This window comes from Corvus moneduloides, chromosome 2, assembly GCF_009650955.1.
Source record: "Corvus moneduloides isolate bCorMon1 chromosome 2, bCorMon1.pri, whole genome shotgun sequence".
NCBI lineage: Eukaryota > Metazoa > Chordata > Aves > Passeriformes > Corvidae > Corvus > Corvus moneduloides.
In genome coordinates, this window is record NC_045477.1 from 92,427,496 (window position 1) to 92,452,255 (window position 24,760).

At 40.9% G+C, this 24,760-nt stretch overlaps 1 protein-coding gene across 2 annotated transcripts in view; it reads right to left on the reverse strand.

Annotated features, from left to right (window-relative positions):
- Positions 1-24,760, reverse strand: part of AFF3 (AF4/FMR2 family member 3) — a 318,221-nt gene that overhangs the window by 13,872 nt on the left and 279,589 nt on the right. For both annotated transcript variants that reach the window (XM_032100355.1, XM_032100356.1), the window contains exons 11-16: positions 22,968-23,999; positions 21,593-21,717; positions 17,874-18,075; positions 15,208-15,335; positions 3,890-3,953; positions 1,111-1,247 (exon numbers count right to left, since the gene is read on the reverse strand). In XM_032100355.1, coding sequence (XP_031956246.1) covers positions 1,111-1,247; positions 3,890-3,953; positions 15,208-15,335; positions 17,874-18,075; positions 21,593-21,717; positions 22,968-23,999 — 1,688 coding nt within the window. The remainder of the gene's footprint in view (positions 1-1,110; positions 1,248-3,889; positions 3,954-15,207; positions 15,336-17,873; positions 18,076-21,592; positions 21,718-22,967; positions 24,000-24,760) is intronic.

Consider the following 24,760-nt stretch of genomic DNA (forward strand, 5'->3'; position numbering starts at 1 on the left):
AAAAAAAAAAAAAGGGAAGAATTACAGAGATGGAAAAAAAAAGAAGGAAAAAATTGCAGAGATGGAATGTACTATTCTCTTACAGAAAAAAAGTATTTGATTTTGTTCAATAACCTTCCAGTTAGAAAGCTGGCCTCAGTCCACTGAAATGCATGAGAAGACAGCCCTAAGTGGAATAAAATGCCAGTGGAATTACTAACATGCGAGAAAATCTTCACATCAACACCGAGTCCAAAAGAATGCTTTTGTTTTAGCAGCTCTGATTCATTATGAATATGATTAAAAATGAAAATGTGTTACTTCCTATGAACTTAATCCTGACAAGAACTGCATGGTCTACTGTCCTGAGGAATGATAGCATGGTCACTGCCAGTGCAGATTTCTCCATTAGTGTGTCTGGGGTCACTCTCTTGCAGAGTCCCTCAGCTGCTGCAGTTATTTTGACCTCTGTTTTCTCTACCAATGACACTGCCAATAATATTAAGTACCAACTATAATGGAGAAAAGGACTTAAGAGACATATTTTCTTCAGAGGGACTGTGGATGGCACTGAATTCTAGACTGCCCTGTTTGGAGAGCCATGAAGGTGACTAAAGGTAGGGATAGCCCTGGGGTGAGATGTGCTGCTGACTCCACTGGCTATATTAGGAGCACACACATCAAATGGACTTTGAGTGTCCATTTTTCTATCACTGTTCACATCTTCTTTCAGGTAATCTTTAAACAGCAATCTTAAACGTGTTGCAACATTTTTCAAGCTAGCACTCCATGAGAATGTTTTGTTAGTATGGATTACTAGTTTCCTCCATTGAGTAGCTCAGGACTTACATCATTAAACTCTTGAAGTAATTTGCAATTCAAATAATATGAAAATCTTTGGGGTTTTTTGTTTGTGTTTTTGTTTGTTTCATTTTTTTTTATTCTTCACAGTTTCTTGATTTAATTTCCAAAGAAATCACAAATAATACATATACATTACATATATATTACATAACCAGGTCCTTGTAAGGAGTTCACTTCTACCCTTTTACTGCATGTATGAAACTATGATAATGCAGATGAGCACGTTTTCACAGAGTAACCTCTGGGATCATCTCCTCCCTTTCCTACCTGATCAGTTCAACTGTTTCTGAATACATGGTATAAGGGGACTTAGATTCCATTGGGCCTTGTTCCATTGCATTTCCACACTCAATAAAAGATAGTGCTGCTTCTGCATAATTCAGTGCCTTTCCAAACTTCTCCACCTAGAGAGAAAAAAATAAGGACACAGAGATATAACGTAATCATCAAGATGTGGTTACATTTGATGGGATTTTCTCAACATATATTGTAAACTTGACACAAGTTGATATATCTTCAGATTCACAATTTTTCCTGTGAGAAAGCTAATACCCCTCAAACCCTGTGCATCAGTGAAAATCATAAGATACAGAAAACAGAGCTAAAAAAGGCTCTGAGGTATTATTTGTTCCACACTCTTGTGTCCAAAGAAGGGTTGGCTCTGCCTAGGACATTCCCAACAGTGTTTGTCAAAACTCCTCCAGCGCTGGAAATTCCACAAACTCATGCTGCCTTTTGTTCCAACCTTCATTTAAACGAGTTTCACACATCTTTGCAAACATAGATTTTTATCACTCAACAAAGAAAGGTAATGGATATCGTGAACTAAGAGAAGAGAATTAAATACTTTGACTACTAACTCTTATACAAAGGCTCATCTCTGTTCTCCTGTCTTCTTTATTCCTACCATTTTCAGCATTGTTTTCCTCTTGTCAGGAATTTGCTTTCTATATCCTCCTCCTCTTTCAGGGACTGCTCTGCTCCCTCAGCATATTCTGCCATCCTCCTTCCTCACCCCATTTCTTCTCCTATTTTTGGTACTTCTTTGACTCTGTGTGTGTGTTTGTGCACTTACATACATATATATGCATGTCCTCAGTAACAGTGTATATGCAAATATGCATATAATGTTCACATGTGTACACTTACATGCCACTTATCTGCCCTCAGAATTTCATTTTTGATGTGAAGAGAGAGATGAATCATACTAATACCTCTCTGTCCTGACTTCTCTCTCCTTCAGTCGGAATTCCTGCAGTACATAAAGCCCATTAATGGACTGGATGCATTTGGTTGAAATCTGATGCACACAGTGAAAGGTTAATGGACCTTATTCTTTTCCAAGGGATAAAGATTTTAAATAGTAACTTTGGAATGGCACACTAGCTTCAATCTATTTTAGGTTCTTATATGACTCCCACTGCGATCATACCAGAGAACTTCACAAACTTTTTATTATATTTCTCCCCTTGATGCTCCAGTGCGGGTGGAAAGTGCTATTATCCCAATTTCACAGATGGGGGACTGAGGAGCAGAGAGACTTAGAGTAATTTTCAAGCTGCTCACTCTAAGTGCCTGTGTCAGGTAGTGCAGTGCCAAAGTAGGTGGTGTCAAGCTCAGCAAGGTGATTCAAAGTGCCTGGAGGCACTTTGGCAATATGGCATTTTCCCCAGGATGCCTACACAGCCAGGGAGGAAGAGAAAGCACCTGCAAAGGGCTGTTCAAAAGGTGTAAGAAAGGTGCTGGTCCACTGTGTAGGGAAGCTGAATGGGGAGGATATTTCAGCCACCTGATATTGATAGAAGGCTATTTAAACCATGCCTAGGTGACTTTCATGCAGCAAACTTGTGGCAGAGCAGAGAATAATGCTCGCAACTCCTCTTTCTGGGAGTCTGCCATAAAAACATTTCTCTCCAGGCTAAGAATTTCCTTTGCATATTAAGTGATCCTTTCCATTCTGTTTAAAGCAACACACTAAAATGCACCATTTGTACTTCTCCACAATATTTTCTGATTTTAAGACTCACTTTAGAGTAATATGGAACTGAATAAACCATAGAAATTTGTGCTAATAAACTCAGGTAGAATGTAAAACTCAGTGTTAGTGTCCTAAATGAAAGACCTGCTTCTGCTTCCTTGGCCTTTTTACATTCTGCACAGCTGGGAAAAAAGAGGTGAAGAAACAGAGGCTCTGAGCCACGTTTCTTCTTTCCTGATGGTATGATAGCAAAGTGTCTGTCTAACAGAGCAAGGCAGGAATGCAGCTACTCCCACCTGCCAAGCAGCCATGCCAATGCAGGGTCCACCCATGTTCTGCCATCCCAGAGACCTCATGTTGTTAGGGCTGTGCTGGCTTATCCGTGGTGCTGGACAAAGACAGCCTTGGAGAAAACTGAGGCACAGCTAAGCAGAGCTCTGCTGCAGCACTGCATACTTTGTTGCACCCATTTGGTTGGAAAGACAAGCATCTCTTCAGTGCTCCATATGACCTCAGATTCCCCTTTTTCTTACTGACTATATTTTTAGACAAGGTCAAGTATCTGTTTGTTGCAACAGTACTTTGTGTGCTAGGTGTTCCTCTAGGGTTACACAGATTCCTTGTGTGCTTCTGATTATGTTGGGAAACATCTGCCATGAAACCAGTATTCTTTTGGCACTGAAAAGCCAAAGCTCTTAAAAAAAAGTACAAATACTTCAGCTACCAGACCAAATTTGGAGATGCAATTATAGGACCTAGCCAGCTAGTTAAACTGAGAAGATAGGTACGTGGATCCTTTAGGCAGCCTCCATTACTGTAGTTACTAATTAAAGCAAAGGGATAAATGGAAAGTTTTATTTATCCAGGCCTTTATCTCAGTAAGTCATTATTTGTTAAGTCATAGTTTATTGGGCTATGAACATTTGATTATATAAACATTTCTTAATTTAACAAGCCTAGCCATCCTTATAATAGATTTTATAATTACCCCAGCAATACTGCACTGATGAAGAAACTGCACTGCAAAAATTATTTGGAGCAATGTAACTGGAAAGAAAATGTTCTCACCATTGCATCTGCTTTATGCTTCTTCCGTTTAGCTTCCTGCATAAAGTAATCTGCATTGCGTGGTCTACCAGGGGAAAATAAGAAGACATTTTGTTATTTTCTGAGGTATGGAATATTTTAAGGTTATTTTTTCCTTATTTTAAACCTGTTTTGCAAACATTTTTTATGAAGAAAATACACTTATCGTGTAACCATGCATCTTCTATTTTCAAATTGCTGCCTGTGGAGACAATAGCATTTATGGCTGTTCTCATTCTTTAGAAGTCAGTGATTCAAAGTAAAAAAAAGGCTAATAAAATGCATTTTTATGGATTATATAAACTGCTTCCCAAATTAGTACAGTTCTGATCTGCAAAATGGATACAAGCATTAAGCGGAACAAGATATTCTGTCTTCTCTCCTCCCTGGTGCTTGCTTACCTCTTTTTCTATTCCTCTCTGTACATTGTTATTTGCCTTGGCTTCTCCCTCCTCTCAAAACAAGTGTGTGTTTAATCTCTCCACTTTGAAAACACACGTTGAACCTGCTTGCCTCCACAGCTACATCTCGCTCTTGTCCCTCTTATCTGTAAGCATGCTGAGTGCTGTTTACTTTTGCTGCCTGGAGTTCATCTCTGACTCAGTGCTGGGCCACCTGCTGCAATTCCACTGGCATTCCTCGTGCCAGTTTCTCCATTGATTTCTCCTCAAACAGATCTGGGAGATTCCATCCCTTCCTTAACCTACCTGACCTACTGACTGCAAGGCACAAATTCAACTTCTGTCTCTGTCCTGAAATTCACAAGTGCATTTATAACCAGATTTATCCACTCTCATTCAAACTGAAAACAAACTGATGTCTCCTTGTCACCACATCAGTGAGTTCCTCATGGCTGAAGCAAATTTCTTCATCTCCTCCCACAAGCTCTCCCTATGGCACCATTCTCAGTCACTGTGGAGAACAGCCATTTGCCATGTCATTTCAGACCACAACCTTGCATCTTCAGTCACTGCCTCTCAGAAAAGTCTTCACATTTCCTGACCCTGCAGATTCTTCCTGTCTCATAGATGTGGGAGGTGACCTTCTTCTTTCTCTACTCAGCTAAAATATGTCCTGGTTCTTCTCAGCTTATACTGTGGTTACTACATCCTTGTCTCTCTCAGAGAGGGAAGTTTTGACTTGCAAAATAGTTTTCTTAGGATTGGTTAGAGTGTAATTCCTTTGTCCTCATCTCAAGAAAACGAGATATTCCTGAGTTGTTGGAGTATGAGTTCTCATGTTTTTACTATTCATGCTTTTAAGAGCTTGGTGTTGTAAATGATATGTTACTATTGCCACTCAGCAATCTGTTGTATGTTAACTCCAAAAGGCAGCTCAGCTCCACTCACTCACTCACTCACTCACTTCCCTCCCATGGGATGGGGGAGAGAATCAGGAGACTAAAAGCACAGAAGAGTAAAAGTAAGAAAACTTGCACATCAAGATAAAGACAGATTAATACATAAAGCAAAGCAGAACAAGGAATTCATCCACTGCTTCCCATGGGCAGGCAGGTGTTTAGCCATCTCATGGAAGGCAAGGTTTCAACATGATTAACGGTGACTTGGGCAGACAAATGCCATCACTCCAAACATTCACCCCTTCCTTCCTTCCTCCTCCTTCTCTCACCTTTAGATGCTGAGCATGACACCACACGGTGCAGTCAGCAGGGGTCAGCTGTCCCAGCTGTGTTCCCTCCCAACTCCTTGGGCAACCCCAGCCTCCCTGCTGGAGGTGTGGGGTGAGAGGCAGAAAAGACCTTAAGGCTGCATGAGTGCTGCTCAGCAATAACTAAAGCATCCCTGTATTATCAACACTGTCATGGATCCAAATCACAGCACTATAGGAGCTACTATGAAGAAAATTAACACTATCCCAGCCCAAAAAATTCGTATTTCTAACTAATTTTTTTCTTGAAATTGAGATTTCTCAGCACACATATTTAACAAAATGTTTTGTGTCAGTCAGAGAAGATGCAGATCTAAAAAGTGAAGAGGAATGGATGAGTAAAACATTTGTGCTGGTAGCAGTAAGAGCATGCTCAGATCCATAACTGAGGAAAGTGGGAGCATGGGGGAACCTCCTGACAGAAGAGGGCAGCCATATAACTTCCTTAAGAACATAAGGTTATTTGAACAGTGTATTTACTTAGTCGGTTTCTTTCTACTAATGTGCACACAGTTTTAAGGACGTTTAATTGCATCAGAGAAGGTTAGTCAGCCTTATTTTGAAGAGAAGAAAACCTAAATATAGCTAGATAGAAATGAAATGCAAAGTCTGGCTAATTTAGAATGATTTCTGTCCTAAAACGTTGTTGATATGAAAAACAGTTCCTCTGTTCCAACTTTCTTTAAAATATTATTCTCCCGCAGAGTGAAATTTCACCCCAGCTTACTCTACCTGTTAGGTCAGAAAGGGGACTAGACAGGTTTGTGCCCCAGAATCTCATAACCTACTGCCAATGCAAATACTTCCTATGCCCCAGAAGATGTTCTTAATAAGAAGAACCATCTGAAACTGTTCTTGGTTAATTACAAAATATTACACATTGAAACAGTGTTAGCTTGATGCAGAAAAATAGCTATATTTTCAGAAACACTGAAACAATTCTTAAAAAAGTGTTAAGTTCTATCTCTCTTTGTCTTGTGCAATGACCTAGGGAAGATGGTTTACTATGAAATATCAAAAAGCAAAGCCAAGTAGAAAAATCAACAAACCAAGTCTCATCTCTCTGAAATGATGAAAGTGATGAACTTTTACATGAGCCTGTCAAACTCAGGTCGTTAAAATACATCCTCTGCAACATTCCCTCCTATGTATCACCCAGCACTCTATGTCTAATTTCCCTGTCTGAAGCATGGTAAGAGGCTGTAAAAACAAAGTGAGATAACTGAATGTAATTATGGTTGACTTATTTATATGTTAATTGTAAAATGGTTTTCAACTTGCAGCAGGATTTATCCCTGCATGAGACATGAACATTCCTGAACCAGGAAGACTTGCATTGAGGGCCCTGCTAGGGGATGGTTAAGCATAACACAGAAACTGAAGTCATTGGTTTGTACTAAGCTGCTTGCAAAATCTAATATAAAAAAAGAAGCTATTAAAATGCCATTTTAAACCAAAGCATAAATATATTCTCCATGTGAATGTTTAGGTATTTCCATTCGAAAAATAGAAGATTGATTTAAAGATCAGGGCATGCCTAACAGAAATTAAGATGGATTGGGATAAAATGGATAGAGTATCATTTTTATTAGCTTCTTAAACAGAACTTGCTCAGTAGTGTTAATAAACATGCCAAGTCAAATTCTGATGTCTTTATGCCACCTATGAAATACTATTCTTCAATTTATCGCTACATGTTAATGACCTTTCTATTCTGATAACTAATGTGCATGTTAGGTGCAAATGGGAAGCTGAAATGTCCAATAGATTCAATGTATGTTTTTGTATCACTTTAGTAACAAAAAAGGGTGCTTAGATTTAATTATTTTCTGGATTTTTTTAAATGAGAATTAAAGGTTTAATATTCAGTTTTGTTTAGGTTCCCACTGTCTTTTAAAATTCTGTCTTTTAAAATTCAGTATACTAGTTTAAATTATTATGTTGTGAAGTAAAAAAATAAGAAAAACACGCTCTTTTATGGGTTCCTTGAAGAGGTTGCCTGAGCTCATGGACATATGCAGACACAAAAGAAAACTGATGCATAAATTAATTATTCTGGAGAGGTCTTTTGCATGCTGCACATTTTATATCTATGAATTTTGTTAGTCATATTCTGATTTTACAGACTCTGAAGTTACAGTGACCAAGAACCCATCTCTGCTATAAACGTGAAGGTCCATGCAAACCTCCTCTGCAGCTCGGCCTATTTAGTTACAATAATAGTAATATTTAGTTACGATAATAGTTACTGGTGATAATCTCAGACTGGAGATTTTACAGGTAATCTCACTGGATGCTAATTTCAGATACCATATGTTATTGATGAGAGGCATCTTGAGGAGAAGCAAATGTGTTTTCCCACTGATGAAATTCAGAAAGATCTGTGGGTAAAACCCTTTCCAGGTCTTTGGTCTCAGCTTTGCAATCCCCCTGCAGATTCCATCCTTGCCACAGCCAAAGAACCAAGAGAATAAAAAAAATTCTACAGGATTAAAATGGTACCAGGCTACTGGTTGAACTGGAGTGCCTGTGAGCAGCAGAAGCAGAACTGGAGACTCTTTATATTTACTGGTCATGAATGTAAACTGAAGTCACAAGGAAACTTACTCAGTGACTTCTGGTTTTCAGACAACTGGGTCAGATTCTCCTCTTAAATTAGTTACAACTGTATGCATCTATTGGCATCAGCACTTTCACTCCAGACTTACAAACAGAATTCAGACCTCTTGTTGAAAAAAAAAAATTAAAAAGAAGTCTGACTTCAAATTAACAGGTAGAAATAAGTGTTTTATCTCTACTAACCGCACAAGAAAGTCTTTTGTTTCTGAATATCTGATTGTTGGTACTTTTAGAAATATAGTCCTCTTCAACAAAGCCAAAAAGAAGTTCTAATACACTGCTCTAATGCATCTCATATATCTCTCTGAATGGCAAGAGAAAGAGCGTAAAGCATTAGCGCCAACTAAGTCAGGCCGCTGGTGAATTCTCCCTGGGATCAAGTGTCATTATGTGAAACTGGCTGCTCTTGAGGAGAATTTACCCTACTCTGTTGATTGGAGAAAGCAATCAAGTACTGCTGGAACCATTTCAACACATTCTCAGTCAACACTAGGCAGTCACCTAGGTACTGCAACAGAATCCAGCCTTTTACAGAACAACCCCCCCACGGCTAGATCTGATAGTACAAACAAGGCCAGGCTTCCTTTTCAGCAGTGGCATTCAAACCATTTATGACTTTGACAAGGGCAGCCTCAGTAGCATGGCTGTGGCTGAATCCAGGATGAAATTTATCAAACAATCCTCCACTGTCCAGAATTTCCCTCACTCGCCTTGGCACCACTTTCCCTGGGAGCTTGTCGAAAACCAGCAGGAAGGACAGCATTTCCATTGCTTGTTATGTTGTGCGGGATCCCAGCGTGAGGTGGGATGGCTGCAGGCATTGTAATTACTCCTCTGCCAGAAGCAGCCTTTCAGAATTTCCAGGCTGTTGAGCTCCTCAGAGTGGTGTTACCACTACCTAGGTGAATGCCTGCATCTGTATGTTTCTCTCATCCTATTTAGCTCTATGCCATCACAGTGCATCTCTGCCACCTTTGTCTTCTGCTGCCTCCTCTGAATTTAATTTACTCCAGCTTAGCAGATAATTGCAAAAATGTAAACTCATGCAATAAAAAAAAGGGAAGTGAATCAATAAAAGCCTTACTTTGTACAGTAATTTATCAGCATCTACTGCAAAATAATCTCCTTGGAACTCAGAGCAACCACTGGTATTTACCAAGTATGGGGTAGCTTAGACTCCAATATACAATTTTAATTATGCTGCATTCAAACCCACATTTTTCATCTAATTTTTATATTTTATATGAACTAAATACTCAACTATAGCATTTTCTGCTTCATTTACATAATCTACCACTTGTACATTATTTCTTACTGTTGTATGGTGCTTTATGAGGATACATTAAAAAAACCTAATAAAAGTTCAATTAAACATCATAAATGTAGCCAAGTGCATATTTTAATACCCTTCAGAGATAATACTGCAGAAGTGTTGTAAAAAAACAAGCTAGTGCTTCCTCAGTGTACAACAACCGCATGTAGTAAAAGCAGCTTAAATCGTAATTCTAAATATAGGACCAATTTCACAACTTCAGTAATCTAAACCCTAAAAAAAAATGATTGTGTTGGAAAGGAGTAGAAAATGAGCAACTTTAAAATATGATCAGAGATAGGGGCAAATCAAAAGAAATTGGCTAGCCAGGGTAAGCCCATGACCAGTTTTGAAGCTGTGCCAGTATGCCCTGAACTTTCAGTCCAGGAGAAGAAGAAAATCCTGTAAGAGCAGGAAAACCATGTAACGTGAAAGGCACGTGTACACAGCCTATTTGCTGTCTCATAGCAGGACGCGTCAGGAGCTTGTCTGACATGCTGGGTCATAGGTAAGGGTGTTCATCTTTGGGGTGAATGATAGAGCTGAGGGGGTGTTATTATACAAAATAGTGTTCTCCCCTGACGGATCTTAGCCTCCTGCCCATTCCACAACTTAAAATAAATGCTGTTTTATGGGACATGGTGCTGCTGTGTCTGAGGCAAGGCACACTGGCTGGGGTAGAGCCCATGGCACTGCAGAAAGTGGGTACCCAGCTCTGTGGAAGTTTCATGCTCACCCTGGCAGATCCAGCAGGCCTGCAAGTCCAGCAGAGGAGCATGCAAGTGGAGAAGGCCAGGAGATTAATAGAGAGCCATTTAAATGACAGTACTATAGGCATTTCAGAAAGATAGGAACAAAGGATCTGATTGGAGTTGGGCCAAATGTGAGAAAAATTTACCCAATCACACAACTACACAACTACTATCTTGTTGGGTTTAGTATAACAAAGTCAATAGCTTAGATAAGATGAATAGATGAATAGTACAGATATCTAGAGAGGGAGTTACTGTTGCAAAAATAGCAGACAAAATTAAAGCCAGGTATCTAATTTAAATGAAATGCAGGAGATAAAAATAAGTGGGGACTCCTCTTTTGGCAAAAATGCAAAATCCCTCTGACTAACCATGTCAGTATAGGGAAATACAAAAGACCATGAGAAAGAGTCAAAAACTACCACAGATTCCTGTGTATGACCCAGATTCATTACTTAAAGATATCCACGTGAAATCAATATCTAGACTAAAAGACACAGGAGCAAAGTGTACAAGTGAAGAGAGAGGAATGAAGTAAGTAGTCACAATAGGGACGTGAGTTCCTGTTTTAAAAGCAGAGGGAGAAAACACTGTGTGCTTGCAGATAAACAACAGTTTTGTCTATTTCAATGTATGTTAAATAGTTCTGAATAAAGCTGATTTCAGTCAAAGATGGAGTGAAAGCCTTTATAATCAAACCTACAGACACAGGATGGGACCACAGCAGTCCAGATCTGTTTTGTTTTAAAATGCCATGGAATGGCACCTTGAATTCTCAAGAAGCATCCGAAAAGCAAAGGCAGAAAGACCTTTCTGGGAGAGGGTCTACCTGGCAGCCAGCTCTGATGTTTCTAGCTCTGATGAGGGAGTAGACAAGGTGTGCGTGATACTGTTGGGTGACAGTACCTGTGAAGCCTGAGTCAGTGAATGGGGTACCTACTCTGAAAGAGGCAGGGGATCCTGAAACAAAGATTCTAATGTTATTTTCTCATGGTCAGCATACATGTGAGAAAATTCAGTGCCATGAGTAAGAAGGGAAGAAGAGGAACACTGGGGATGGTCAGATGAAGTTTTGAAATCCCCTAAAGCCAAGAAGCTGCAAGCAGTCCAAAGTAAGCATATGAATTCGTAAGGAACTTGGTGTAGTAGGTGTTGGTCTGACTAGTTATTTTCTAGACTGCTGATGAGAAGAAAGAGGAGCCACTTTGTTCCTTAACTGTGCTCCTCAGGATATGTTCAACACTACAAAAGTACCTCTTAATACTCCAGGAATCCTTGAGGCATTTCGAACAATTCAAGTAAGATCACTTCCAGATACATGAGTCACAACCCAAGAGCACCTTTTCCTTTCCACTCTGAGAAGGAATAACAAGGAAGAGAAGACTGAAAATGAGACCCTTGGGGTTCAAGTCAAAACAAAGAGAGGTGCCAAGAAGTTATTCTCATAAGCTCTATGTGTAACACCTTTACAGGTGAGTATTTTCTGGGTATATGGTTTACTGTTTGACAAACAAACACGGGAATTCTATCTCACCGCAGGATATATCCCTTGGACAATGTAAAGCTGATGGGTGTCTGCAGCACCTAAATCTATAAAGGTGAAAGAGACATTCAACACAATATGAACTTAAAAAAGAATGCTGTAGAAGATGTATTATCTTGCTCCTATAAGGCAAGAAAAAAAGAAAAAAGAAATGTAAGTGAAGAAAAATGACACCCCAAGTTTGAAATTATAACTCAAAATGCAAGTAAGAAAATAATCCTGAGGAACATGTTCTGATTTAGCTATAAAGAAAGCTGGGTATGCTCTACTATTTTTTTTATACCACATATGCAGTGTTTTGAGGAGGGTGCCCTTGGGCACCCACAGGATGTCTATACCTAGCACTTTAAGGACAACAGACTTTGTTCCTAAATGCAGTTATTGGGAATTCTGTTATTCAGTGAAATTACAGAATGACTCTATACGGCTTGAAGCATTATTATGTACCCTTGTTTGTGGAGCCAGAAATTGCCAAAAATTCAGGAAATCTTACTAAAAATTACTACTGGAAACAGCATTGATGTCACTGACATGTGACATGCTGAGTACCTCCAAGTATATCTAGATTCATCAGCAAACAATGGCAAACCAGGGGAAGTAGAATTTTGCCTGTCTTTTGAAGACTGTTAGCTATATTTACTGTTATACTGCAGGGTATGCGTATACAGCACTCTGCCAAGCAAGACATACTTTTTACTGACCTACTTGTGTTCCAATTTATTGCTAGTGACAGCTGTTGTCAATGATCAGGAGAAAATAAATTGAGAATAAAGTAAAGAGACACTGACTGGTCAAAAAAATTAGTTGTTGTTTTAAATCAAATATAAGGGATTTAGTCTCTTAAAAACTTTAGAGTCTGATTAAAATTAAGACTTTAAAGCCATGGCTGGATTACAGTAATTCAGAACTTCATGGATTATGAGATGAAATACTTCACAGGCATCGTTTAGGACAAACGCTGCCATTAGGATTACTACATCATTTAGACCTACCGTATTGCATTTCTTCAAATCCTCTGCTGTGGTGCTATACAAATTTGAAAGGCACTGGCTGCCATGTTTAATTTGATCTTTCTAACATGTGAGTCAAATTTGTTGACATTTAACATTTGCAGCCAGTCTAATCTGCTACAATTCAGTGACTCCTCTGCACAGGAATTTCAGAATGAAGATCCAGTGAAGCTGGTATTCTAGTGGTGTATCCCAGCTACAAGCTGTGTACGGCAACTGCAGTACTTGACAACCTCCCTCCTCTAGTTAGCACAACAGGCAGTTAACTGTTTCTGGTTTTTAAGGTCAAACTAAGACATATTTGATTCTATGTTTTATCTTTTTTGGCTTTTTAGACTTTTTTTAGTGGTCTACAAGTTGCTTGGGGATATTCTACACAAAAGGCACTACACATGAACAATTTAATTGTATCATTCTCTGAAAAGGTGAAACAGTTTTATTGGAGATGCCTGCCAGAGAAATCACTTGTATCACTAATGGAGAAAGCTAGTAATAAAAGCCTCTCAGATGATAAAGATGGTGACCAAAGCAGATGACTATATCCTAGGGGGAAAGCGAAACAAACCAGTCCCCTTTTTTTGTCAGCAGCTTGAGGGAAAATCAGATGAAGATAACAATAGTTCTGTTGTAACTGTTTCCGACTATGTTTTTTTCTAATCCAGAGATGAGCACATCCTACAATTTTGACTTTTATCAGACACTCTGACACCTTTCTGCCTTGTATGTACATGTTTAAACTGCAGAAAAATTGAGCAGTTGCAAGTAAATTACAGATGATAGAGTATTTTAAGAGATATGAAGAGTTAGTTAGTATTTCTAAAAAGTTTCATGTTTCCTCAATGGATATTGTTGAATAAGTGTACCAGGAGAGTTAAAAACATGGAGGGAAGTGGAGAAAGAGGGAGAATAAGGATACATACACAGGGGAGAGCTTTCTCCAAAAGAGGCGGAAAAACTGATTACATTTATTCAGCTTACAACTGCTTATGACTGCCATGAATATATACAAAAATTAATCTCACCAGTCCTCTTTTCTTGACATACAAACCAGTTACATCCTTTTGAAGTCCACAGGAATTATTTACATCTTATAGTAGCAAACGTGGTGCCTCTTTATGAGAGGCTGCTGTCTCTCTGGTTAACCTTGAGACCAGAGAGTGTGAACAAGCATAACAACAACAGCAGTAATAAGAATAATAATAATAAAAATATTTAAAATCCAATTCTAGTAGAAAGCAGTTCCTAAGGAAACCAGGTTGTTTGTTATCCCAGGGTTTCCTTTGGTATAAAGGAGTTTGAGATGTCATGGGTCAAAGTCTGGGAATATGAAAAATACGTCAAGGTCACACAGCTCAGAGCTTCATGCAGTTTGAGACATACCTTGAACAGAACCTCTTCTATACTCTCCAGGAGCAAACACCAGTATTTGCAGGCCATAACATTACCAGTCAAAAAGAATCTAGATTTTCTAGACACTAGAATTTCAACCTTCAGTTTCACCATTACACCTTATCTAAATAATACTATGTCCTAAATGACCTCGGGAACAAACCAACTATTTTAATTTACCAAAAATAAAGACAGTTACAAGCTTAAATTATTTTAAGAGGAGGAGAGCGAAGGATGTGTGAAGAATGCAGTGGAAGTGGCGAGGGCCAGGTATCTCTCCAGATGCTCACGCTCACCATTGCTGCTTCCTGCTCCCCTGCCTTTGTGATACCTTTAGCTGAGCAGAAGTAGCCATGACAGCAGCAGCTATCAAGGCTCAGGGATGCAGGGATGACTCCAACCTTGGGCTTGCTCTGCTCACCTTGCTTGGGCATTGTGGGACTGGACCCCTGCCAGCTGTGTTCTGCATCCTGGCTCTTGGCTCCCTGTCCTTTAGGGAACAACCAGTCCTCACTGCTCCCTGATGATCAGGGACTTTTGACAAGAGCTTGTAGTGACACAACAAGTGGGAGTGACTCAAAGTGAAAGACGGTGGGTTTAGACTAGATGTTAGGAAGAAATTTTTTATTGTGAGGGTGATGAAGCAAGGAAACAGATTGCCCAGAGAAGTTGTGGATGCCCCATACCTGTAAGTGTTTCAGGACAGGCTGAGTGGGGCTTTGAGCAACCTGGTCTAGTGGGTGGCAGCCCTTCCCATGGAGGGGAATTGGCACTCAGTGATCTCCAAGGTACCTTTAAACTCAAACCATTCTATGATTCTATGAATTCTACGATTCTGTGGTTAGAGACTTATGATGAAAAATGAAGGTTTTATATAGTATTTCTCATTCATTTCTCAATGAGTATTACTATAAAACGTCAGGCAATGTCTCAGTCCAATTGGACCAATTATATTTTCCTCTCTTTCAATGCTATTGTTTTCTTATTTTAAAGCCATAGGTACTCACATATCATCGAAGATAAGCTTTGTTCTTCTGCAGTCCCTGGGTGTGGTGGACAGAGGTGACCAAGGCTCTGTTTGGAACTGTGGCTTATTGCACAGAAGAACGTTTTCTGAATTGATGTGAATTGCTTTCTAGACAACAAACAGTAGATAAGACATTTAGGAATTGGCTATTAACTTCAAAAAAAAAAAGTAACAAAAACCAGAGCGTCTTTACATTGTGTTGAAAATTGGAAGCTAATTTTCCTGCTATTTCAGCAGGGAGTATGTGTAAGTGTCCTGTCACCGATGGACATGAATTCACAGACATTGCTCAGAGCACTTTGTAAAGGGTTTCAGTTCAATATGATATACACCAGAAACTGAGCTAAACTATTAGTAACTATCAAAATACTCTGAAACACAGTAAGTGAAATAATTAAAGAATAGATGTGTTGTCATTTAGAAGATTAAGTTAAACCTCTTGCCTTCAGCTTCCAACCTAGCATTGTACCTTGCTTAGGAGAGCATGGCTCACATTTGACTTGTTTCACACTACACTGGTGATGTGCCTGTGTTTGAATTTGTAGTCCAGATTTCTTTGTGCTCTGGACCCCTGATAAGCTTCAAAGATCACTTCTCTGTGCTGCAGTGGAAGCATGTCTTTCAGCAGGGTCTCATGCACTCCCTCAGCTGCAGGCCTGTTCTTGATGTGGTCTCCTGAGGACCTTTGGCCCACCAAGTGACCTGCTGTGGGGGCTACTGTGCACTGGTATAGTGCAAAACAGAGGGCCCCAGGTTGTTTTTGCTTGATAACCACTGCCAAAAAATGCTGTTCATCATCAGGTGACAGGCAGAAAGGCACCAGGGACATGGGGAAAAAAGCTCAAATGGATAAAAGTGCATCGTGGGCAAGCTTTGCTTGCAGTTTTTCACAGAAATTTGAAGGACCACTTGGGCCTGCCAGTTAGGTGCCAGCTGGGAAGATGGGATAAAACAAAGCTAAGTTTAACATTCATAGTTCATGAGCTCTCATCTTCTATATGGCACATCCAGATCAGCTCATCAGGCTAAAGTTTTCAGATGAATAACCAGATACATAAGAATTTTATTGCAAAGGTTGTTAAATGTTGACCAAATGGTGCATTGCTAGGCTATGCAGAAAATCTCAGTGAAATGCATTTGCTAAGGGTGTGGATCATAAAGCAATCACCTTTTACTTTTGATTTCCAGCACGTTTGCCTGTGAAGGAATTTAAATTATTTTCAAGATATCCAGTGAAGAATCATAATTATAATTCTGAATGGGTTATAAACTTCCAAATTTATGTTTTAGAAGTTAAAATGTTTAGAACTTTACATTTAATTAATGAAAAAATAAATGAATAGCTATAATATGTTAAAGGCCTTTTTACTGGAATATTTTATGTAATTTTTTTTTCAATTTACCAAAAGCATCTGTGAAATATTCTTAAAAAACACACATTATGGTAACTTGTTTTTGAAAATGTATCCAAAATTAAGATTATATTTACTATTTCCTCCTCCACTCTCAAAAAAAAAAATCTATTTAAGTATAAACATATATATTTCACAGATAGAGGGAGGCCACTTATCTCCACAGCAAAAGTTGCTGGAAGAGGCCACTGCTACATTTCAGGTTGCTTGTTTTTCAAGAAGGTGCTTAGGCACCAATACTTAGGCTTTGGGAGCCTCTTGTATATCAAATAACAAACACAGCAAATAGATACAGAATAAAAACCATGAATAGCTTTTGTAGCAAAGAGAGGAGCATGGGCAGCAGAGTGCCTTAACAGCTTCTCTAGAAGCTACAGCAGTGGGCATCAAGATGATGGTATCCAAATTGCTTCTTTTAGGCATTTCACACAAAGCAGAACAGTGTCATAGGGAGGAGGTGACAGTATTCTGCCCTTGATCATCCACTCTCAGTATCCTGTAGGCTGGAGGGTAGGGTATGATTTTGAAAGATGAGATGAGAGACGGAAGTTTCCTCAATCAAAAGAGCTAACAGGCTCGTTACTCCAGCATTCTAACCACAGAACTCATGCATAAATGAGGGCAGCATCTCCTCCTCTGTCTCCTGTGCTCTGAAGGCAGAGGCCACAATAATGCAGTGTTGTAGTACAGCCTTATCTGGCTGTACTAGAGTGCTCTGGGCACAATTAGTGTGAGCAAGACTCTCTGATAAGGATATGAATACCTGGGCTTTGATGGAACTGAGTTGTGAGGCTGGTGTTAACCTGTTCACCGGTATAAGTAGAATCTGAGGAAGTTTGTTCTAAGAAAGGTAGAAGAACTTGTTTGTAGGCACACACATGGTTAGGCAGTGGCTGAGTAAGCCCTTATACAGTAGGGGCCTTATGCACCATGAATGTAGGGGGCTTGCATCATGCCCAAGCAATGCTCTGGAGGACTAAAGGCATTTGTTTTGGGCCATTAGCTTTTACCTTTTGCTTATGTAGCCTTTGTTACTTGCCTGTCTTACAGCCTGACCTCTTTGCTTTCTTCTATGCCTTGCTAAACTCCAAACCAGAAAAGCTGAACTTAGAAAATAACATTAACTATTACAACTTTTTTTTTGCATAGCATTCTGCAAAACTATCACAGACTGCAATACAAAGTGGAAAATATACTGCTAAGCTTTACATTGTGAACAACAGCATACACTTACATTGAAATCTCCGGGATGTAGCTGTGACTGGATTTCACCCTTATGTTTTTTGCTGGAGGAGATGGAAGGTAATAGACTGCTGCCATTAGGTCTGCTGGAGGAAGTTAAATCATCGTTGGAATATTTGTGTTTTGATGCATCAGAGAGGGGAGAGACGGGTGACCGAAGCATTTTCTCATTTTTATTTATTGGTATTGCCAAGCTGGAAATGGAAATTACAGTAATGGAGTGTCACAAAGCTGGCTTTGAGAAAGGTAAATGTTTTATATATTACCAAAACTTTGAATTTAAAACCTGCTGGCAGGATAAAGTCTATTGGTATCTGGAAAAGAGCTTACAGTATGGGGACCAGGAGTTCATTTACAAATTTGTATCGTGTTTCTTCTCTTTCCCTTCAAGGCAAATTGTCATTCTGAAGTTAATATAAAGTCTGTATCAGAGTACTTGAAAAAAAATACAGAGATAAATGGCTACTTGCTCACCATTCTTAAGGGATAGCTGGAGATGAAGATTAGGCTCTGAAATGTAAGTTCAGGTTATGGAGCCTTATTTCACCATTACAGGTGACAATTTATAAGCTGTGGCAATAAAACCATATGTGAACTAAAACAGGAAATGTATTTAAAGATGACTGGCTTGTCTTTGTGCTCAATGCCCAGCCTTTGGTAGCAGTGTTTATACTAATCTAATACAGACTTTGAAGACAAAGAAAGATAGGCTGATAATGCAGACAAAAGGAAACATATGCAAACAGTAGACATAGAGAAATGTGAGCTGCTTTGTCTTCTAAAGCAGAAAGCTGTAACACAGACAGTATTTTCAGCTTTCATTTATTTGGGAGAAATTTTGGATGAGAAGTCAGACATACCATATAAATATGCCCAGAAATAAACTTCAGATGCACTAATTTGAAGAAAATATTTAGCTGAAAATCTTCAAGCAACACACAAAAAATGCAAGTTTTTTTAAGAAGACAGTTGGCATTAAGACTAAAACTGCGATTAAGGTCAGAAAGACAATTTTAACACTATACCTTTCCGTGTCACATTCCCCTTTATTCAGCCTATTACTTTTTATGGACAATTCTCACTTCTTTATAGTTACTGTATCAGACAATATACACTTAATGGAATCGCAAAAAAGAATACAGTAAAAACTACACTTCATTTCTGCACATAATTTCAGGGAACAGAGCTAATTAAATGTGCTCTTATCATACATTTGTCCATTTATCTGGCAAGTCTTTAAAAAGTAGCTGTAAAAGAAGCCACGAATCATAATTCAGAACGTTTACTGTTTCACACAGTGTGGTACCTTTAAAACACTAGGTCAACTGTTTTGCTTTAATGACCAGTGGTGTTTACAAAAGCAAGACTCAGAGCGCGTAAGATGGACAACCGTGCCCTTCTTCTCACCCTAAGAAAAATAAGATCTTCAGCACTATGTTGAATGTGCAGGCTGATGTTGTCATTTCTTTTCCTCTTTTCAAACATATACCCATTCCTTGGCTACCCATGTTTATACATCACTGTTGAAGCATAGGCCTAAAGCATCCAAGGGAAGCCACAGCTCTTTGGAAGTATACTCAAGCCTCAAAAGCTTGGCCCTGAGCTTGTGAGGAGTAGCTGAAATTTCTGCTTGTGCTGCACACCTCCTACATGGCCTTTGGACATTGAGTAGGGCCCACCTGAACACACTGTGAGCAGTCAAAGTGCAGCAGCACATCTTATACTGAGAAGCCATGCAGGACAACTTGCAGCAGAGGAGAGTCTCAGAGCTGTCATCCGCTGGGAATGGGCAGACTGTGGATCTGATACAGGTGCAAGAGATCTGGGGTATCTCTGAGCCTACAGCCTTTCTTGTCAAACAGGACCTTACTTAGTCTGCATCTCAGACTGTAATTCCAAAATAGAAAATGCTCATGGCTGAAGGTGGTTTTGCTCCTCTCATTGCTATCAGCCCTCAGCTGAGCTGCCAAAACTGTCTGGGTGGCTTTACTGGGAGATGAATTATACTACTCTGCCAAAAAAAACCCAACAAAATAAAAGAAGAAAAAAACCAGAGAAAAAGAAATAGAAAGATAAAATGCAAAAAGAAAAAGGAAATAAAAAGAGAAGGAGAAAGGAGGAGAAAAAGAAAAAAGGAAAGGAAAAGAGAAAGGAAAAGCAAAAGAAGAAAAAAGAAGATGGAAAATGAAAAGCAAAAGGAAAAAAATAAAGAGTTCTGGTTTCAAACAAGTTTCTTGAGTATATTTACAGGAACCCCCTCAGAGGCATCTATGGTGGTATAACTGGAGGGGGGATGTGCCAGCACGAGCAGATGCTGGTTGCAAGAGGACCAGGAGGTCACGATATCTAGCTACAGCCTCAGTAGCCCTTCCTCAGCTGTGGGAATATCAGCATTTGACATCATGTCCTACACTAGCACAAACCACAGAAACATGTTGGAAGCAGAGCAAACCAGGAAAGAATTAGGAGGCAAATGTACATTTCAGAAATTCTCTGTTTCTCTAATATACAGTTGCAACCGGAAGTACTCAATATAATGTCAAGAAAAACACAAATTACTGTCTTGCTTCCAGGAAGCACAGAATTAACCCTGTGACACAGCAAGCTAAGACAGCCATGCCACTCTCTGAAAATTAATGCAACATAAAACATATGGCACGGCGGTGACAGGAATGGCATGTCTGCATGCAACCACCCACAAGAAAGGAACTGTTCTGGGCATTGTTTTCACTTTATGAAATGTATGTGACATGTCAAGACAAAGAAATTTAATGTGTATTTTTGAATAAACACTATATATATAATTTTTTTCTGTGATTTTTTCCAGTATTAATAACAAGAATTGCTCAATCTCATCAAAGATGGGTACAACAGAAAAGCCTAGTACAATAAATACAAATATTTTCTTTGTTTATAGCAGTTTCACCCCAAGAAGTACCCTAATACTACCAGAAAAATAATAATAATAAAAAAAAATACTGATGACCAGCATGTACCAAGCAGCAGGCAGCTGAACTCTTTGAAAAGGTGCGTGTCTAAGTTTGACTGCTGGAAGCCCCCAGAGAAGCTCAAGTATGATTGCTCTGACATTGATAGGGCTCTGTGTGCATAAACCATGCCAGCAAATGCTTAATATTCATCTTTTGTTTCATGCCCTATATCCTTTGAAAATCTCACTTTTTAAAAAGTCTAAGTTCCTTGTCCTAGAACACTTACTAATTACACAGAATGGAATGCTTGTAATCTCAAAACTATTGGATCTCAGCTATATTCTGGAACTGAGTATTGCAGGCATTGTTATGAATATTTTTTTCAATCTTTTCCACAGAACTGATACATACTTCTATTTATATAGTCAAACTTAAAGCTTGAAACTTGTAACACTATATGAAAGGACTATAAGATGGTTGTATATGTGAATTGGTGCCTAAAACACAGTGTTAGGGAATGTCTTGGACAATTGCACTGCCTTGAGCCTCACACTTGAGCTCACAACTTCTTTGTACAATAGGACAAAAATGCACATACGTGAATGTGTCAGGAGCTACTAATTTGATTATTAAACCAGAAGAACAGAGAATGCAGTGGGTAATTTTTCAACATAAAATGTGATAATTAAAAAATAAATCCTACTAAAGGAAAAAATAACACCTAGCAATGAACTGGAACTAGTTGTATGATTCAGTGGTAACTAAGAAGGAAAAAGCTTACCTATTTTCATTCATATTGCAGTGATTTGCTGTTGTGATGCTTTGGGCAGAGGCAGCTAATCGTGAAGAGCTCTCTCGCTCTAAGTGAGTCTTCTTGATGTCTCTGCACTCTTCCTCATTCTCACACTAAGTGAAGAGAAAAGTAATAATTTTTCATGGTTTGGATTAACCACAGATCCAAAAATATTTCAGCAAGTCAGGGGCTGGCATTTTCTGTCATTTTGCTACAAATGATGGTACTTTCTTTGAGTATATATCTAACATAGATCAGAAATGATTGGTCCATGTCTTAAAAAATAAAATCTAAAGAGGCAGCATGTAAAGAAAGGGGTACAATATAAAACTTGGTTTCCACCACTTCCCCACTTGAACCAGGGTTGCCACCTTTCAGATACTAAAAAAAGAAGAACGAAAAAATGAAGAAAAATAAAACAACGTGGAAGACTGCTTTAGATAAATGGTCCTCAAAAATACACAGATCCATCTGCACACATACAGTAGTTTAGAGAGCAACAGATGACTGGATGCACAGCAGAACTGTCCAGAAATTGAACAGAAGGTGATTCCAGTTCAGAATGACTTTTGGGGTCAGATCGGTACAAACAGACCAGAAAGCCTGTTTGGTGGACAGCTTTGGCCATGGAGTGAAGGGGGCTTTCCCCTTGGCACCAGAAAGTGAGTGGGAGAAGTAGGGCAGAAGGGTGGATGTGAGCAGAGGGCTGTGCCCACCCAGCCACTGTGACAGTGCTGCTGAGAAGGGGGCAGCTAATGAACTATGGTCCTACTCCTACACCTGTAGCCCCAAGGGAAAATGGGGCCACCAGGATGTGAGGGAGCCAGGACCAGTTAGGTCCCAGGTCTCTGCGAATGCATCTCTCACAAAGCCAGGGTTCCCTGCTGGGACTGAAGGGCTTGCCTCTTGCTGACAGTCTGAAGGGAAAAAAGATGCTGCCTCTTCTTTTACCACATACGCAGTGATGCTGTGCGGACTACGACAAGACATCAGACAGTTGTTCCTTTGCTGACCTGAGCATCATTTCCAAATGCTCAGGTTTTGAGAGAAGCCACAGGAGAGAAAATTATGCTACTATAAAGGCAGTGCCTTTGCTAAGGCATTCAAAGGCACACGCCACCAGTCAACGCTGTCTCCAAGGGGCTGTGATCCCTCGCGGCCGGGAATTTCATCTCCTCCTGGGATGGCATCTCCCCTGGGGTTTGGCCAGTCCCTACGTGGAAAGCAGGGACAAATCCCAGCTCTGAAACGCCAGCCTGGAGAAGATGCTGCCATCGAGTACAGGATGTGGGCGCAAGCGGTGTTTGCCTCCCAGTTGGTGGAGGCTCCCCTACCCCCTCTGATCGGTTCCCCAGCAGCTCACCTTGCGTTTCCTTCTAGATTTCGGTAAACCCTTCTCTGCGGGGGGTTCAGCACTACTAGCCTGCGGGAGGCTGGCCGCCTGGTTTGCTCCGGCGCTCATGGCCAGCGGTTCTTCGGGCAAACGCTCTGGAATCCTGGACAAAAGAGCCAAGTCAATGTTGACCCACAGCGACTTTACCTCATCACTGTCTTTCAGAGGAGACAGGAGCTCATTCCTACCGAAAGGAACCAGGGTGTAAAACTGTTCCTCCAGCTCCTTTGCTATTTCACTACTAGTTCTGGCATTAATAGAGCCAAAGGCACTGCAGCCGCCGTGGGGTTTGCTGGCGGTGCCGGTCCCCGCGTCCTTGGTACCCCGCGGCTCAGGCCCGGCTGCCACTGGCGCCTTGGGCAGCGGGCGCTCCTCCCGCTCCGACTCAGAGCCTGAGTCGGAGGAGGATGACGAGGATGAAGACTCGGTCTCGATGAACTCCTTGGACTTGGGCGCCGTTTTGCTCGGCCCTCGGGCCCGACGCTTCTCACCAGCCGCAGCTGAGCGGGGCTCCCGGCGGTGCCCCGCTCTGCAGCCGCCGCCGGCTGGCCGGGCCCTGGGCGCCTCGCCAGCAGCGCCTTCAGGGAAGCCGTGGCTCCGGGGAGGCTCCTCTGCGCTGGGGCAGGGCGGCCCGTCTCCGGCGGAGTTCCTCTCGGCCCGCCGCGGTGCCTTCTTCCCTGCTGCGCGCCTCGGCGGCCCGCCGTCGGCAGCGAGGGGTGACTTCTGCCGGCTGCCCTTGCTGCCTGGCGCTTTGTTGGCGGTCCTGGGCCGCGGTCCGTCTCCGGCGGCGGCGGCGGCCGTGCGGCTCTCCCCACTGCGGTGCTCGGCCGGGCCCTCAGCCGGGGTCTTCTCTCCTTCCTGCCGCTCTGCCTTCACGCGGCCGTAGTAGGGATGGGCTTCCAGCGCCGGGCCATCGTGGTGGGTTAGGATGGGTGCTTTGTGAGGGGTAACTTTGTTCAGCCACTTGTCCAGCTGCCACTTGTTGGACGAGGGCGGCTCAGGCTGAAAGGGAAACAGACAGCAACGAGCTTAGTGCCGAGGCCCTGCTGCCCCCGCCCCGAGGGTCCCTCAGGGACACCGAAACGCCGCATCCCTCCGGGCACCACAGAGATTTTCCTTCGGTCCAAGAGCCTCCCTAACCTGTGGCAACCCCTTGGCACTGGCCCTGAGTGGCAGGACAGGGCTCATGCCTTTCAAGCGCGGATGTTTTTGGTTTCACAATGGGGTCTGAAGTTGAGAAGAAGGGCTTCTGTGATTGATCATTTCCAAGGGTGATTCACAACAGACTTCTGCCACTGGCTTTACTGGGAAACACTTCCAAATTTCCAAATAGGAAAACAGTGCAATGGCGATAGGAAGGGAGGAAAACAAGGCAGAAGTACAGCTGAGGCTAAGGGAGAATAGCTATCAGGAAAGCTAGGGATGTGTATTTTGTGTCCTATGCCACTGCAGTAAATACAGCAAGCATTTAAAGAGCATACAAAGTGGCACGTGGTGGGGAGTTGGAGGGCTAATCAAGCACTTCATGTAATCTGCCTGGTATTGACATTATAATCCACAAACATTTGTTGTGTGGTAGTGCTGTCAAGGGTTCATTTTGTGAGTATTGTGTGGCTGTTAGTTTTTCTTTTAATTTCTGTCCCAACACTATCAAGTTATAAGAGCACGTCTAAAACATAATGATGTTTGGACAGGGAAGAAGTGGGATAATCATGATTTCAAATGTAACCACAGCTCAGACAATGTTATTGCAGAACAACATG